At 42.3% G+C, this 14,449-nt stretch overlaps 1 protein-coding gene across 2 annotated transcripts in view; it reads left to right on the forward strand.

The window, feature by feature from the left end:
* The first annotated feature begins 2,015 nt into the window (after positions 1-2,015).
* The window catches only part of BIRC6 (baculoviral IAP repeat containing 6), a 175,602-nt gene continuing 163,168 nt past the window's right edge, over positions 2,016-14,449 (forward strand). The window contains exon 1 of one of the 2 annotated variants that reach the window (XM_066178597.1): positions 2,016-2,268. In XM_066178597.1, the coding sequence (XP_066034694.1) occupies positions 2,031-2,268 (238 nt within the window). In that variant the 5' untranslated portion in view covers positions 2,016-2,030. The remainder of the gene's footprint in view (positions 2,269-14,449) is intronic. The other variant, XM_066178596.1, reaches the window with a different exon arrangement.

Below are 14,449 nucleotides of genomic sequence, written 5' to 3' on the forward strand. Positions count from 1 at the left end.
CAGGACTATCCAACTAATATTAAAAGACTCTGCCCTGCCCATGTGAATACGTTTAGCTTCTGTCCCCACAATGGTGAAGGCAAGAACACTTTTAGGTTCTTAGGCTGTCGGACAGCTTTAGGCCTAGTTCCTCTTTGCACAGTTGTTCATGAGGTGTTTTGTGCATCTGAACTGACTATGAATATTGAAAGGATGCAAGAATGTTCTATTCAATCTCCAAATACCTCCCTTTCCCGTAATGTTCTGTGAAGTTTATAGTTGGAATTTTAACTGTTCCTTTCGACAGACTTGGCACATGTGTAATATGCAATGTAGATATGCATTTAACATACTACATATTTTGTACCCAGTTGCAGATTTGCACCTTTTAATCTTAGTACCTCTAGGGTCAATTTTTGCATGTGTTGTGCAAGAAACATACAAACAGCTCTCAGATGATTCTGATAGTTTGTAATAACTTTGCGTTCAACAAAGTCAAATTTTTAGATGAGGTATGTGTGTAAATACAAGATGTATTTTATAAAAATTTTGAATTAAACTTGTTTACAGAATGTATGAAGCTCATTTATATTTACTGATTTAACAGTGAGTAATTAATACTGATGAATTAAGACACATCCATGTTCCTGTGCATGCCGCGAATATATTGATGCTATACATAGCGCCGATAGCTTTGAGGCTATAAATAAGTTTTTGTGATAATCAACACACTACTTCAGTCTGTCAAAACTGGAAACTTAGAGCATGTCCATCTAGCAAAAAAAATTGCCTAAGATGCTACACCTCATTTTAGGGTGGTGACATGGGTATCACACCTTGGTGAGACATGCATTTTGAATAATCTCTAGAGAGCAGCCAGACACGTGCATCTTGTTTCCTCTTCTATCCATCAGACATACTCTGCCGTTAATCAGAAAAATTATACTTACTTGAAAAGTTGATGAAATCAATTGTTGAGACAACTTACAGCTTGAGATCTGCTGTAATTTTCTCACTGTCCTTACTAGTGTTTAATGTTTTGCTTGAAGTACTCCAGCAAGTTTAAAAGCTGCTCATTTTGCTCTCAGGACAATTTTGATTAGCCTGAGTGGCATACATACCTATGTGGGTTTGGTTTCCTTATTTTTTCTTCACACACTGGATATTTCTTTAAAAATTTCCCTGCTAGAGCAGCCTGTGCTAATTTGGGTCCTCCTAGTAAAAATATTCCGTAGAAAACTTTGTGTTTGAAAATTAGCTTTAAGACCACCAGTAGCCTAAAAGCTTTGTGAAATACTTCACTTAGATCAAATAAAGCCTGTGGCAGATAAAGCAACGCGTACAGGTAGGCCGAGCTATACAAACTGGTGTTTTAGTGGGCGAAAAGGGAAAAATCTCAAGAAAATACAAAATGTTTTATTAAACTCAAGTCATTTTTGAAGCACTGCTCCAGAGCAGAATGCTGTCCTGGGTGCACTGGCTCCGTGCTCCCGGCCCGGGGCCAGGGCCACCCTTTCCCAGGGCAGCGTGCCTTCCGCGGGGCAGAGGCACGCTGGCTTTGCCGCTCCGCACCAGCGCTGAGGCCGCCGACACCGGGGCTCTCTCGCACGCTCGGGGTCAAAACCACAAGCGGCTGCGGAGGCGGGGCACGAAGCCCGGATCCCGCTCCGCTTTCCCCGAGGCGGGGGCGGCCCTGGGCAGCGTCGGCGCGGCAGCGCCAGGGCCGGGGCGCGCACGGGGCGCGCAGGGCCGCGGGGGCGGGGCCGGCGCTGCCCGGGCGCCGTGGGTGGTGCGCAGGCGCGCGCGCAGCGCAGCCCCGCCCCCGCCCCGCCCCTCGCGGAGCGGCCCCTCGCCCCCGCCCCCCGCCGGGCCGCGGCCGCTCGGTTCCGCATCCGGCGCGGCTGTGTCACTTCCCGCTCACGCGGGCGCTCTCCCTTTCCCCCTCTCCCCGGACCCGGATGGTGACTGGCGGCGGCGGCTCCAGGGACTGTCAGTGAGCGGCTCTCCGCGGGCCTCTTGTCCTGAGGGCGGCGGCGGCGGCGGCCGCGAAGATGGCTGCGGCGGCCTCCTGCTCCTCGGCGGCGGCGGCGGCCGCGGGGCCCGGTCCCGGTCCGGGCTCCTGCGAGTGGCTGCTGCTGCGGGACGGCTGCCTGCGCTGCGACGCCGACGGGCTCTGCAGCCTGTGCTACCACCCGGCGCTCAACGCCATCCTGGCCGTGACCGCGCGCGGCGCCATCAAAGTCATCGACGGCACCTCGGGGGCCACGCTGCAGGCGTCGGCGCTCGGCGGTGAGCGGGGCCGGGGCCGAGCAGGTGTCGTGGCGGGCCGGGGAGCCGCGGGAAGGAGCGGCCGCGCTCGGCTCGGGCCCTGGATGCCGGAGGATCCCCCCGCCTTATTGTCACCCCTTTTTCTTTTTCTTGCCTGAACGGCCTCCCTGCCCAGGGAGGCGCTGGGGTCGCCGTCCCTGGAGATGTTTAAGGAGAGGCTGGACGCGGCACTAGTGCCATGGTCTAGGTGACATGGGGGTGTTTGGTCGTAGGCCGGACTCGGTGAATCTCAGAGGTCTTTTCCAGCCAGAGCCTGTGGTTCTGCGTTCCTGCTCTTCGGGGCAGAGATACTCATGTAGACAGCGCCGAGGCGTTTTACTTCTGTAAAACATATTGCCATGGTTGCTGAAAGATTAAACGGGGATGGAAGGCTGTGATGTACAGGGTTGTATTTTTAAATTTTGCTTTTGCAGGTGTTGTTGTGGATCCTGTAACGCTGAACCTTCCAAAGATTAGAAGCAGCGTGTTAGGCAGGACAAGCATAGTTCTAGGTCTTATTGATATGTGATACTGTAATAATTTATTTATTGAGCCTTATTCTGGCTTTTTAAGAAGGCTTTCTGCTTAAAAGTGTCATTTGTCCTATGGCTTAATACGATTTAAGATCAGAATCCTTTAAGTTATTTGGTGTTATGTTGTGGGTGTGTTTGAATAGTTCTTCAGGCTGTTGACTACCTTGACTGTCTCTGGTGGTAGGAACCATTTCCCTGCTTTTGTGTTCAGGAGACACGATTGTGTACTGGCTTTGCAGAGGCTTAGACTGTAGTATCTCCCTAACTATGAAGCAACTTCATTTGTTGACCATTAGTGTTTTTGCATTGTTAGTAAACTAGCTCTGTAGGAAAAGATCCATATGTCATTAACGGCTTTCGTTCCTTGTTCATTAAACTTTAAACTATGTCACTCGTGAGAATATTGGGTGGATGGGTGGTGTCTCCTTGTGAGTCCAGCCCTTGGAATAGAAAGATAGAAAGGCACTTCTTACCAGTTGCATGCCTCCATGTCCAGGTTCTCCTTACAGCTGTGTGTTGCTAATAAGATGTTGCTCTGCTGGGTGGTAGTGGTGGTGAAAGGTTGTTTGCTGCCTGAACGTAGCACAGCAATGCCAAGAACTGCATGGGAATGCCATAGCCTAGGCAATATGTACACTTTCACCTTGAAAACCAGTAACTGCATTGCAATGTCAGACTGAAGAGAACAGGGCAAAAATTGCTGATTTCCTTTCATAACTCAAAGTTGGTACATTGTATGGAAAAGTTAAGCATTTGGAGCTATTGAAAAAAAAAAAAGTTTTGTGGGATTATTAAGAAGGTGCCAGCTGCTTTTGTTGTCAGTTGCTTGCATGGAGAATGAGGCTCTTGTGTGATGTTTCCTGCATTGTTCAGGATTCGGATCAGTCTGCTTCTATAATTCTCTTTACCATGCTGCCTCCTAAAGTGCTTTTCTTATTAATAACTTTGTTTCTTTTTTTTCAAATTATTGCAGGAATTTTAAAATTGCTTTTAAGTTGTGGATGAGGAGGGCATAAATAGAGGACTTAATTTGTAATTGGCTGGCTGTGTAGGAGATGTTTTATTCTCAGATACAGAAAAGGAAGTGAACTGTAAATCAAAGTGATTCTACACTTTTGCTGTGATAGAATGCTTGCAAAGGATTTGACTCAGTATTCAAAATGCTAATGGCAATTCTTCCCTAAATAGTAACTATTTGAAAATAACATATTGCTTTGCTTCTGTTACGTACATTCAATCATGTATACTTCCTTTAGTGTCAGTCTTCTCTGTGACAGCATGCCTGTGAAGGATGAGTTCTCCTCCTCCTCACATGAAACAACGGAATTGCTTGCAATCTACCCAAATCTTTTCCGTGCAGTAGAGCTGATGGTTATATTACTGGGGAAAAGAATGATAACCTTAGCTTAGTTTGAAGAAATTTTAGATGAATTTTCTTATAGATTCGGACTGGCATGCCTGTCAGAAATCTGGTTCATCTCAGTGGTTGGTGTCTGTTGCAGCTATTAGCAATCCTGTTCACTCTTTTTCTCTCTCTCTCTCTTTCGTCCTGTCTTTGGGAAGAGAAGGAGAAGGGAATTGAGCTGCTCTCCGATGTCTGCCTGCACTGTACAGCATGAGTTCTTGTAATGTAGGATAGTAGTAGCTGGACGGGCAGACCTGTAGACCAGCTCTGTCCCTGCTCCCTCCCCTGCCATAAATGACAGGTCAAAGGATATTGTTGCTTCAGGGACTTCTGGTACTATAACTAAAAATAGAGTCTCTAGGAATTAAAACTGCTTCTCCTGGGAGACTGCTTGTCCTCCTTGGTAATTGAGGCTGCAGGTCTTCTGCCTTGCCAAAAGGTTTATGTTGGACAGAAACGCTGTTGCTTGTTACCCAAAGAAAAACAAAATGTAGCAGACCTCTTTCTAGAAAGCAGAGCGAGGAGAAGGTTCTCCTATCAAGGCAGGATAGAGAGGAGAGGAAACACCACCAAGCCTCAGTGTGTTTTGTATTTGCAGTCACAGTTCACTGCGGAAATATATATTAAGCTTTGAGCTCATTCTCTGTGAAAAGATTGAACCTGTGGAATGCTGAATGTGGTGAAGCAGTGGAGGCTGCCTTCGTTAGAATAGAAATGCAGATTGCTCTTTGGTGTGTAAAAGAGCAAGGCAGAAGATTCACAGCCAGAAGACAGTTCAATTATAGATCTAGTCCAGACATTAGGATGTGGTCTGTGTGCTTCGGTTCCTCCTGTGAACTTCATTGATCTAATGTGTTTGGTGATCCAGGTTGTTCTTCTGAGCCCAGGCTGTAGGAATTCAGTATGGATTGTTATACCACGTTGAATCTTCAGCAGCTCTGTCTCTTGAAAGTGTGTAATCATCTTTCATCTGTTTCCAGTGTGAGCCCTATAGGCCTATTCGAGAGGACCGGGTGATCATTTGCAACAGCCCAGAGCATGGTAGTAAAAGTAGGGGGGAAATCAGGTAACACTAAGTTAAGCTCTGTCTTACCTGGTCACAAGGTTGTCCTTTTTATTCTGTCAAGACTGTTGCACGCACACTGAGCATTTCAGAGAAGCAGACTAGGAGTGCAGGGAAAATTCTTGTGATTTCTGGATGTTTTGCGTTTGTTTATTCACTTGTAGTGGTTAGTCAGGACTGGTTTGGAATCTGTCACGCAAGTCTATCAAGTACTTTATTTTCCCTCTTAGACATTTAAATACTTCTTTGGTTTCAGTTTCAAGTTGAACACTGGTAGCCAAAAAAGCGTAAATGAGCAATCTTCAGATTTCACAAACTGCACTAAAGATGAGCCTTTTCCTCAGCCTCCAAAGAAGCAAACCAAAACACCGAGACAAAAAAAAAAACCCCTGAAGAATCTAAACAAACTTCCAGATTAGTCTTGAGTGACTCTGCTAGTGTTCATAGAGGTGTCTGATTTATCAGTTCCTTCTGTTTACAAATAAAATAAGAAAACTCTCTGAACTGGGAGAGTTCTCTGTAACTCCCAGAGAAGATTGGGCAGGATTAAAATAAGAAACTAAAATGTATTATCAGATGGACAGTGACCATCTTGAATGTTCCAGTAGGTATTTCTAGATTAATTTGATGTAGCAGTAACTTCAGAGCCTTATTTGCTAAAATCCACAATGTTTTGTAGCTGAGACCTTCTAAATTACCCTAGAGGCCCTAACAGTAATCAAAAGATAGACTTCTGAATCTGTACAGGGAAGGATCTGTTCATGGTACATATATACCAGTTTCTGCAGGGGAAACAGAGCTTCTGCATTATCATCAGAGGCCCTCAAGGGCTGTTCCTCCATCAGAAGAATTTAGAAGTAAATAGATCCCAGCCCAGGAGGCCCACCTGTGCCAGCAAGTTCAACACCATTACCTGTCAGAGTTCTCTTTTGAGAAGTCTTGTTTTTCTTCAGCTGTCTAACTTTAAATGATGGTGCCTTGGAAATCTCTCAAGGGGTATCCAGCTCTGTTTCTTTCTGATTCTTTTCCATGTGATGCAGAAGGCAAAACAAGAGGAAAAGGTTCTCTTTTGCAACTTGGAAGTTTAGTATATAGAGGGAATTTACACTTAAAATAACCTTTAGGAAGAAACTGTTGGGATACTCTGTCATCCAAGTCTACACTTGATTTATTTGAAGACACCATCAACAGTTTCAACTGTTTGAAGTTTACTGGTAATACTGTTCAAGTTCTCCTTTGTTCCTCAAAACTGGGGCAAGTTTCTTCCATCTTTTTGTTTCTTGTGTTCTTTTGTTCCATTATGAAACAACAATAATAATAATACTAATAATACTAATAATAATAATAATAATGAAGCACAGAATTTCTCATCACACAGGGAATATTGTCAAGTCTAGTGATGTGCTACAGCCCACCCTGCATTTGAGCATACTTGGGTGACTGCTAATCTGGGTGAAATATTTTTTAAAGAAATCATTTCATTTATCTATGTGATCTTAAAATCATTCATGAGGTGCCTTAAGCATTTGAGAAAACAGGATAGAAGAACTGTTAGATTTGAGTTCAGTGTTTTATACTAGCAAAGGCTCTAGACTGCTGTGAGCTCCTTTTGTCTGCTAGCTTAATCAGAGTATGCCAGATATATCTTCTTTCTTACCAAGCATCTTGCCAGACTGTCAAAATGCTGTTAATTGATATTTCCAGGCTCTATTGGAGCACCTCTGGATTATCTTCTGCAGAAGCTCCAGCAGAGTGAAATTAGAGATCTTTTCTTATCCCATAGTTTTAAAGAGATGTTTGTGTGTCCATGTTTCATGCAGGGATTCAGAAGTTATAACAGGCCGCAATGCAGGCATATGTTATGTTGCCGGGCATGATCACACAACATTTTTTCATTTTATTGACAGATCATTCGTATCTGGACTGATGGGTTCATGGTTGTCACTGCGACAGCAGTGCAGTATTATTAAAGGTTGCGGTATGCTTTTATGTCAGATAATCAGAAATTTCCTAGATCTCTGCATTATGGACTCTGAAGAAGGTCTTCTGGAGGAAGATGAATCCCGAAATGCTTCTTAGTGACCTGAAGAGGGAACATTGTGCTGAGATTTGTGTCAGGGATTTGAACTTTGACTTCCTGCCCTAATTATCTCACAGGTAGTTAAGACATTTCTCATTGATGTGAAGGTTTCTCAGGGAAAAACTGACTTTCGCTTCAGCGCTGATTATTACCTAGCTTTGGTCAAGACAGCTTTTAATATGCCTATATGATAAACCCTTCAGCTCAGCTCCCAGTTATGTTGTGTAAGATGCAGAAGAAACTTGGCAGAAATATATTCTGACAGATAACTGATAGTTCAAGTCCAGAACATTATGGAAAAAAGCAGGTGTATCTCTGTTGGACTTGAAGTAATGCAAACATGGAGAAGGCTTTTACTGGTTGCCCAGCCTAGTTATCTTTAAAAGCCTGGTCTTTTACTTCGGAACATCCTGGTGATCAGTGGTTTGGATCCAGCATACTCTCTTACCCTATAGTTGGTCCTTTCTGGCAGCCCACCATAATGTTAGCTGCCCCAGGAGAACCACTTTCTGAGTCTTTAGTTACATTGTTTAGAACTATGTTTTTATGGTTGCTGTTGCACTGATATCCATAACTTAAGTGAAATAGAACATCTAAAGTTTTATAAGACAGACTGTAAGAAAAATCTGTCATAGATGTAGATTCACCTTAATTCTTTCTAATAATGATTAGGTTTGATTTTTTTTTTGGTATGGTGTTGATCTATTATTTCAGGTTTTCTTTCCAAGTTACTTTGTTACTTGGAAACAAAGCTGTCCATCCTTGCTTTTACAAGCATTCTTTAATTTTCCCTGAACGGTATGACATATTTCAAAAATGTTTTTTGGGCTGCCTTGAAGATGGAGATGAGAGGCTTGTAATCATGTGGACCCATGGACAAGGCTTGAGTGTTATCAGAATGTCCCAGGTCATGTTGGAAGATAGCTTGTTGCATGTTTTCTGTTCCAGTGAGATCAGTAACTTTTCACAATTTTTTTTTAAAATTGTTAAATAAAAAAATTTACACATGGGTTAGTTCACTTTCCTGATGGTTCTTAAGTGATGCCACAGTATTGCTTTCTGCTGTTAGAAAGCTGTCCTTTAAATAGTTAATGCTCTCTTAATTGCGCTGACTGCTTGCAATCACCAGATGAGAGCTTGTCCCTGAGTAGAAGTTTCAAGAAATAACAGCTATTGGCCTGAGTTCTTTCATTTGTGAAAAGTACAGATGAGTACTAACACTTGCAAGTCCTTTGCTGCCTTGTCTTTGGGAAGAGTATCAAGATTTGTTAAGGACCCAGTGTACACTGCTAGTGAAAAAGTAGACAGGAACTCTGCAGAACATTTATTTTGAAGATTGCTGTGCATGTTGGGGTAATTGCACTCCACAGATAAGGATGATAGTCAACAAACATTGTGCCTAAGTTAAAAGTGTAGAATTATAGAAATAATAACTTATCTGTCTCATCAACATAAACACTATTATGTTTAAAATTTTCTTGAGCTATTTGTTAGGGCCATTCAGTCAGTATTGACAGCTTTTAAATGTGTAACTTAAGAGGGAATTTGCTTAAGTTGTCTTGAAAATTGGTAGCATTAGTGAAAACATCCAATCACAAGTACTGGTTCATGAAGGCTTGCATAGCATACAGTCTGTCAGCAGTTCTTCAGTCCCCTCTGCAGTCTGGGGAGGAAAAACTGTTTGATCCACTGCACTTCCCTGATCTGACTGAGCACGATGCACTCAGGATCTCATTGCTGCACTTGGCAGCTGTGGGAGAAGAGTTTGGTAAACCCTTTTTTACTGGGCAACTGGTGACAAAGATTTGTGAAAAACTCCACATTGAAAGGCAGAGCTGGGAGGGTGAAGAGTGGGACTGAGAACTATGATGGAGTCCCTGAATGGCAATGGGGAAAGGATTAGGGAAGTAGGAAGATGGGAAGATGGCACTGAAGACTGGAAATATAGTGTTGAATTGGAGAATAAGATGGCAGTGTGGTTAGTGTGGAGAAATAGTGGGCTAGACTTAGTTGACTTGTCTTCTGCAGGATCCTAGATTTATGTTGTGATGTAAATGATGACATGTAACACTGCTTGTTAAACTTTTTTTAGTAGTGGATTTTTCATGTTTCTTCTGTGAGTCAGAAGTCACAAGACCAGCATTTTTCAGCAAATAATCTCAGGTTCCCTCCTCGTGCCATAATGAGAAAGGAAAAGTCCTTATTCTGAATCTGTGAAGGAACTGGCTTCCCAATACCTCCAGAAGGCACCTGGCAAGGCCAGGCTTAAGGTAGCTTTTCTGAATGTCCCACTTTCGTGACAGAACTCAGGTTTAACTTATGTGATCACCATGTTCAAATATTCTTGTGCTGCAAATAAATGTTTAAAATGTACAAGGACTTCTAATTTTGCCAGATTTTCTGAAGAATTTGAAAAGACATCTTAAAGAAAGGTTTCACTTTTTGGTATAACTTAAATGTGCATGAATCTAGTGTGTTCTACCTCAGCTTCCCTGTGTAGAAGTAGTTATTAGGAGAATATCAGAATGCATTTAATAAACTTGAAATACTCATAAGAATTTAGTGGTATTGTACTGGGGTCTGAACTAACTCATAATGCCAGAATGAGATCTTGGAGTTGTGCTAGGAATATGAAATACCAGCTGAATGCTCAGTTGTTACTGTATAAGCAAATGCTAGAGAAGTTGTCAAGAACTCCTCTGATTATATGTCCTTTTTCAATGTCTGTATGTGCTGTATTTCCATCTCAAGAAAAGTGTAACAGAACTAGAACTTAAGGTGTGGAGTGGTTTATGCATGTGAAACAGTATTCAGTCTGAAAAAGATGATGGGGATGATTTGGAATGGGGAGTTAAGAGAGTGAGAGCATGTGAAAAATGAAAATTTGGAGTTGATTATTCAAGTACAGGATCTGGGGGCATCAAAAGAAGTAACTGTGAGAAATAGTAAAATATGGAGGTCCTGGCTACAGGGCATTGTGGATGCTATGTGTTTGTGGAATTACAACAGTGTTGGACAAAGTGACAGAGGAAAGGCTTGTTGAAGATCATTATAATAATCAAAATCCCTTTTGGGTCAGAAGGTCCCTAAGCACAAATTGGCTGGCGCTGAGAGTGTTACAGGAAAGAACCATTGTGTAGATTACCTTTCTCAAATTTTTCACTAACCACTTGGTTGAGACCACTGTCTTGGTCAAAATGTGAGGTTGTGAACGTTTTCCTCTGATCCACTACGCTGCTTCTCTGATCAGTACTTTTTTTAAAAGTAATATCCAAAAGAGAAAGGTGGTAGCTCAGCAGTCTAAAATAGCTTTTGAACTACTGCTGTAGTGATGGAAGACTGCTGTTAGTTTTTCTCCTAAAGCTTTTTTTCTGCAGACTAGACAAGCCCAGTTATTTTAGTCTTTCCCCATGGGTTGTATGCTCCAGCCCTCTAACTTCTTAGTCCCCCCTTCTTGAGACTGTCACATAAGTGCTGATATCTCAGATGGAGGAGCAAAGATGGAACTGATACTCTGGATGTGGGCTTGTTGCTGGTTAGAGGAGACTGACCTTCTCCCGTGGTCCCCTCTATGGTAACAGTTGGTTGCTGAGAGGATGCATTGCTGTTGTTCTCTTGTTCAGCCTGTCCATCAGGATGCCCAGGTTCTTTCTGTTGGGTTGCAACCCAAACAGTTGGTCCTCGGCTCCTCTTGATGTATGGGATTATATCCTATTCTGGGTGTAAGACCTTGCTTTTGTCTTCACTGAACATCAGGAGATTTCTGTCAAGACATTTCTCTGTCTGAGATCCTGGTAAAAGGCAGCCCTGCCATTTAATGCTTCAGTTGCCCTTAGTCATCTCCCACTGGTGTCTTCCATAGTCCAAATAAAGGTGTGCAGCATGTCCCACCATCCAAGCCACTGATGGAGGTAGGGAACCATGTATCAGGTTTTGTTGAATGCCACTCCTAACTGGCTGCCAGCTAGGTGTTGTATCCTTAAGGAGTAACTTTGCACAGGGCAACGTAGCCAGTTTTTCACTTGCCTTATAACCCACCCGTCTGCTTTTGGGAACTTGCTGTTTCTCCCAGCATGATGTCTTGATATCTCCTTACAATACTGGAGCTTGGAAGGGTGAGAAGCTAAACCATTTCCTGCCAAACAGTCTTGGGAGTTCAAAAAGTGCCAAATGTGGAGATGTTTTCTCCTGTTGCAGAGACTGCAGGATGTGTAATGGGTGAACTCAAATGCCTCTTTAGGGACCAAAAGAGGAACTGGTAGTAAAATTTCATCTGGCGAAGTTTCTTTGTTGTGAAATGCTGTGATGGGACTAGCACTTGAAGAACGGGAACTTCCTGTTACTGAGCTGTGAAGTGTTCCTTGCCCGTGTCTGGTTGTGGGTGGAAGCTGTGTAATCTGTCTGTCTTCACTCTTTGAAAGAAAACTTTCCTGAAATTTTTTTATCGTTTTTCACTTTAGGAAAAATTTTGAAGAAGAATGTGCCCTCTGTGAGGTGTTTGCGGAAGAATTGCGGGGACTTACATTCTCCCACTTTACTGGATTCTAGTAACTTGTGAAATCTTTCCTAATTTTTTCTTGGGATAACGGTGTAAAGCTCTGAGAGCAGTTGTGTTCTGTACATAGAAGTGATGCCAGTGTTGTCAGGTACATGGAGATCTGAAACCACACAAAGAGCATGGGCTCAGCAAGGAGCTCAGCAGCATCCTCCTGCTGATTCACTCTCATTTTAAGTCTGTACAGTGGGAGAGGACTCTGTGCCTGCAGAGCGAGTGAGATATGAACTGTCTTGATCTCAGTGGGGTTTTGTTTATGTTCTGAAACCTTTTAAGTGTTAGTGTTAGCTTCTCTTAGGAGTTGCTTGAGCAGACACATCTAGTTAATATTCATGTGGCAGTCTCCAGTGCTTTGGCCCAGATAACACATCTTCCTATTAATAAGGATTATTAAAACCAGCCATCATATAATGAAACTGATACTGAAGCAACACTGTCCTGCTTGTTGCTAAAGATAAACTTTAGATCATATGTCTTGTTTTTTATTAACTCAATCCAGTTTTTGCAAATATGTGAGTTTGAAGGCACTCGGTGATGCGAATCTGGGTATTTGTCTCCTTTAGCACTCTTGCTGTTTGAAGAACGTTTTTTGTTTTCTTTCCTGCTTCAGCTTCAGTGTGTTTTTTCTTTATTAAATCATTTTGGACAGCTCTTCCAGCTGATGTGGCAGATGAAGGTATGTGTGTATATAGTGAAATCTAAAAGAGAAAATGTTGCTTGTATACCTTGTATACCTGGTTTAAACCATTTACATAATTTGTCTAAAACAGGAACTTGAACTAGTGTTCATCTGATAGTTTCCTTTCTATCCTTTCCTAAAGTTTGAGAATATTTCTGTTTTGGGGAAAGGAGGGGCTCATGGAGTGCCTTTGTTATGACAGCAGACTGCTTTGGTGAATGATGTTTAGTGCAAATAAGGGACTGGGCCTGGACCTGGAAGATAAAACTGCACTGCTCAAGTATCCACAGGGGATGTACATGAGGAAGAGAAGAGGAGGAACAAGGGAGAAACTGATAAACTCAGTAATTATGAGCAGTCATGGCCTGATTTGGCTGGGCATTAGACATCTTCTTGTTATGGTGTTCCCGACTGTTCACAAGCACCATGTCTTTGTTTCATTTGGGAGCCACTGATCTGAAATAATTTGGACACAACTTTATTTTTAGGCCAGACTTGCAATGATTTGCTCTTTATCCTCTTTTGTGTGAACCCTTTGCAGCTCATCCATAGATACGCTTTTCTGTAGTACTAGTTGAAAATAGATTGCTGCAAATACTGCAAGTTCAGACAGCAAGTTGAACTTCAGGACAGGATTTTCTTTTTTTCTTTTTTCTTTTTTTTTTTTTTTTTTTTTTTAAAATTTGTATTGCAGAACTTCCTCAAACTGCAAGTGTTCTGCTATGCTTGCCTTGGCAGATGTGTTGCTTAGCTAGCAGGTGATTAAAGTGTTATGCTTGCTAACTTTCAGTTGGTTTTATGATTACATGAAGTGGTAGCAATAAGAAAGGCACTTGCCTTGTAACAAATGAGGACAACTGATAGGTAAGGTTGTTTTAATCCCAGGTACATGTGAAAAATGTGTGAGAAGTAGCTGGGTGAGGTTCTAGCAGGAAGTGGTTTTGTCTCAAATGGGAAGGATAGTTTTGCTGTTCACTAACCTGGCCTTTTCTTGAGTTTTGGATTCTCTTTAAGTAGCTTGATGCTCAAATCTTATGGTACAAAATTAATGGACTAGATAGGGCTTTTGATCTTTTGAAACTTCATTCATTTGTTTTTCCCATGCTTGCAGTATTTTGAAATGAGTACTGAGATATTGTTTGGATATTTTAATTTAAATTGAAAGTGCAGAAACTGGTATTGATGTCTATAATGTTCGTGTTCTGCTGGGCTGATGAGATTTCTGTTTCTCAAAAAATGTTACTTTAATTCTTAATTTAAGGACCTAGCGACATTCATAGGTCAAAGTTACGACTGTTCCTTTTAGATACTTGGTTGGGCTTGGGTCTTAGCATTGTGGAATTAGTGCTATGGTGCATGTGTTTGCCACTCTATAGCTGCAGGTAAGTGTTACTTTACTGTAATATAGAAACTATTGGAGGGGCTTTTTTGCTCTGTATTGGGAGCTTCTTGTCAAGAGAATTACTGACTTAGATATGTTTTAGTACCATCCCTGGCTAGCAGTTTTCTAGGTGAATTAACTTTTCTCAGTATCACAAAAGATAAAGGTGTTACTGCCGGCATTAATCCATATCCCTTCATGATGGTGGCCAAACACATGCAGATGACAGACACTTCTCTTAAGCTCTGTAGCTTTGAGGCTAAATCTATCTTTAGGAGAGAGATGGAGACAAACTTTTTCATTGTTCTACTTCTTGAAATGCAAGGCTAATTCTGTAACTGGTTTGGTTCACCTTAATGCCCCAGGCAAGGGGGCATGACAGATGCTGCTTAGACTTATGAATTCTCCAAACAAGTTTGTTTTCTGTAATACTCACATAGGTCAGATTTCAATCACAGGAAATTGCT

Source organism: Chamaea fasciata, unplaced genomic scaffold (assembly GCF_029207755.1).
Source record: "Chamaea fasciata isolate MVZ Bird 193981 ecotype frontalis unplaced genomic scaffold, bChaFas1.0.hap1 SCAF_3, whole genome shotgun sequence".
In the NCBI taxonomy this organism is placed as follows: domain Eukaryota; kingdom Metazoa; phylum Chordata; class Aves; order Passeriformes; family Sylviidae; genus Chamaea; species Chamaea fasciata.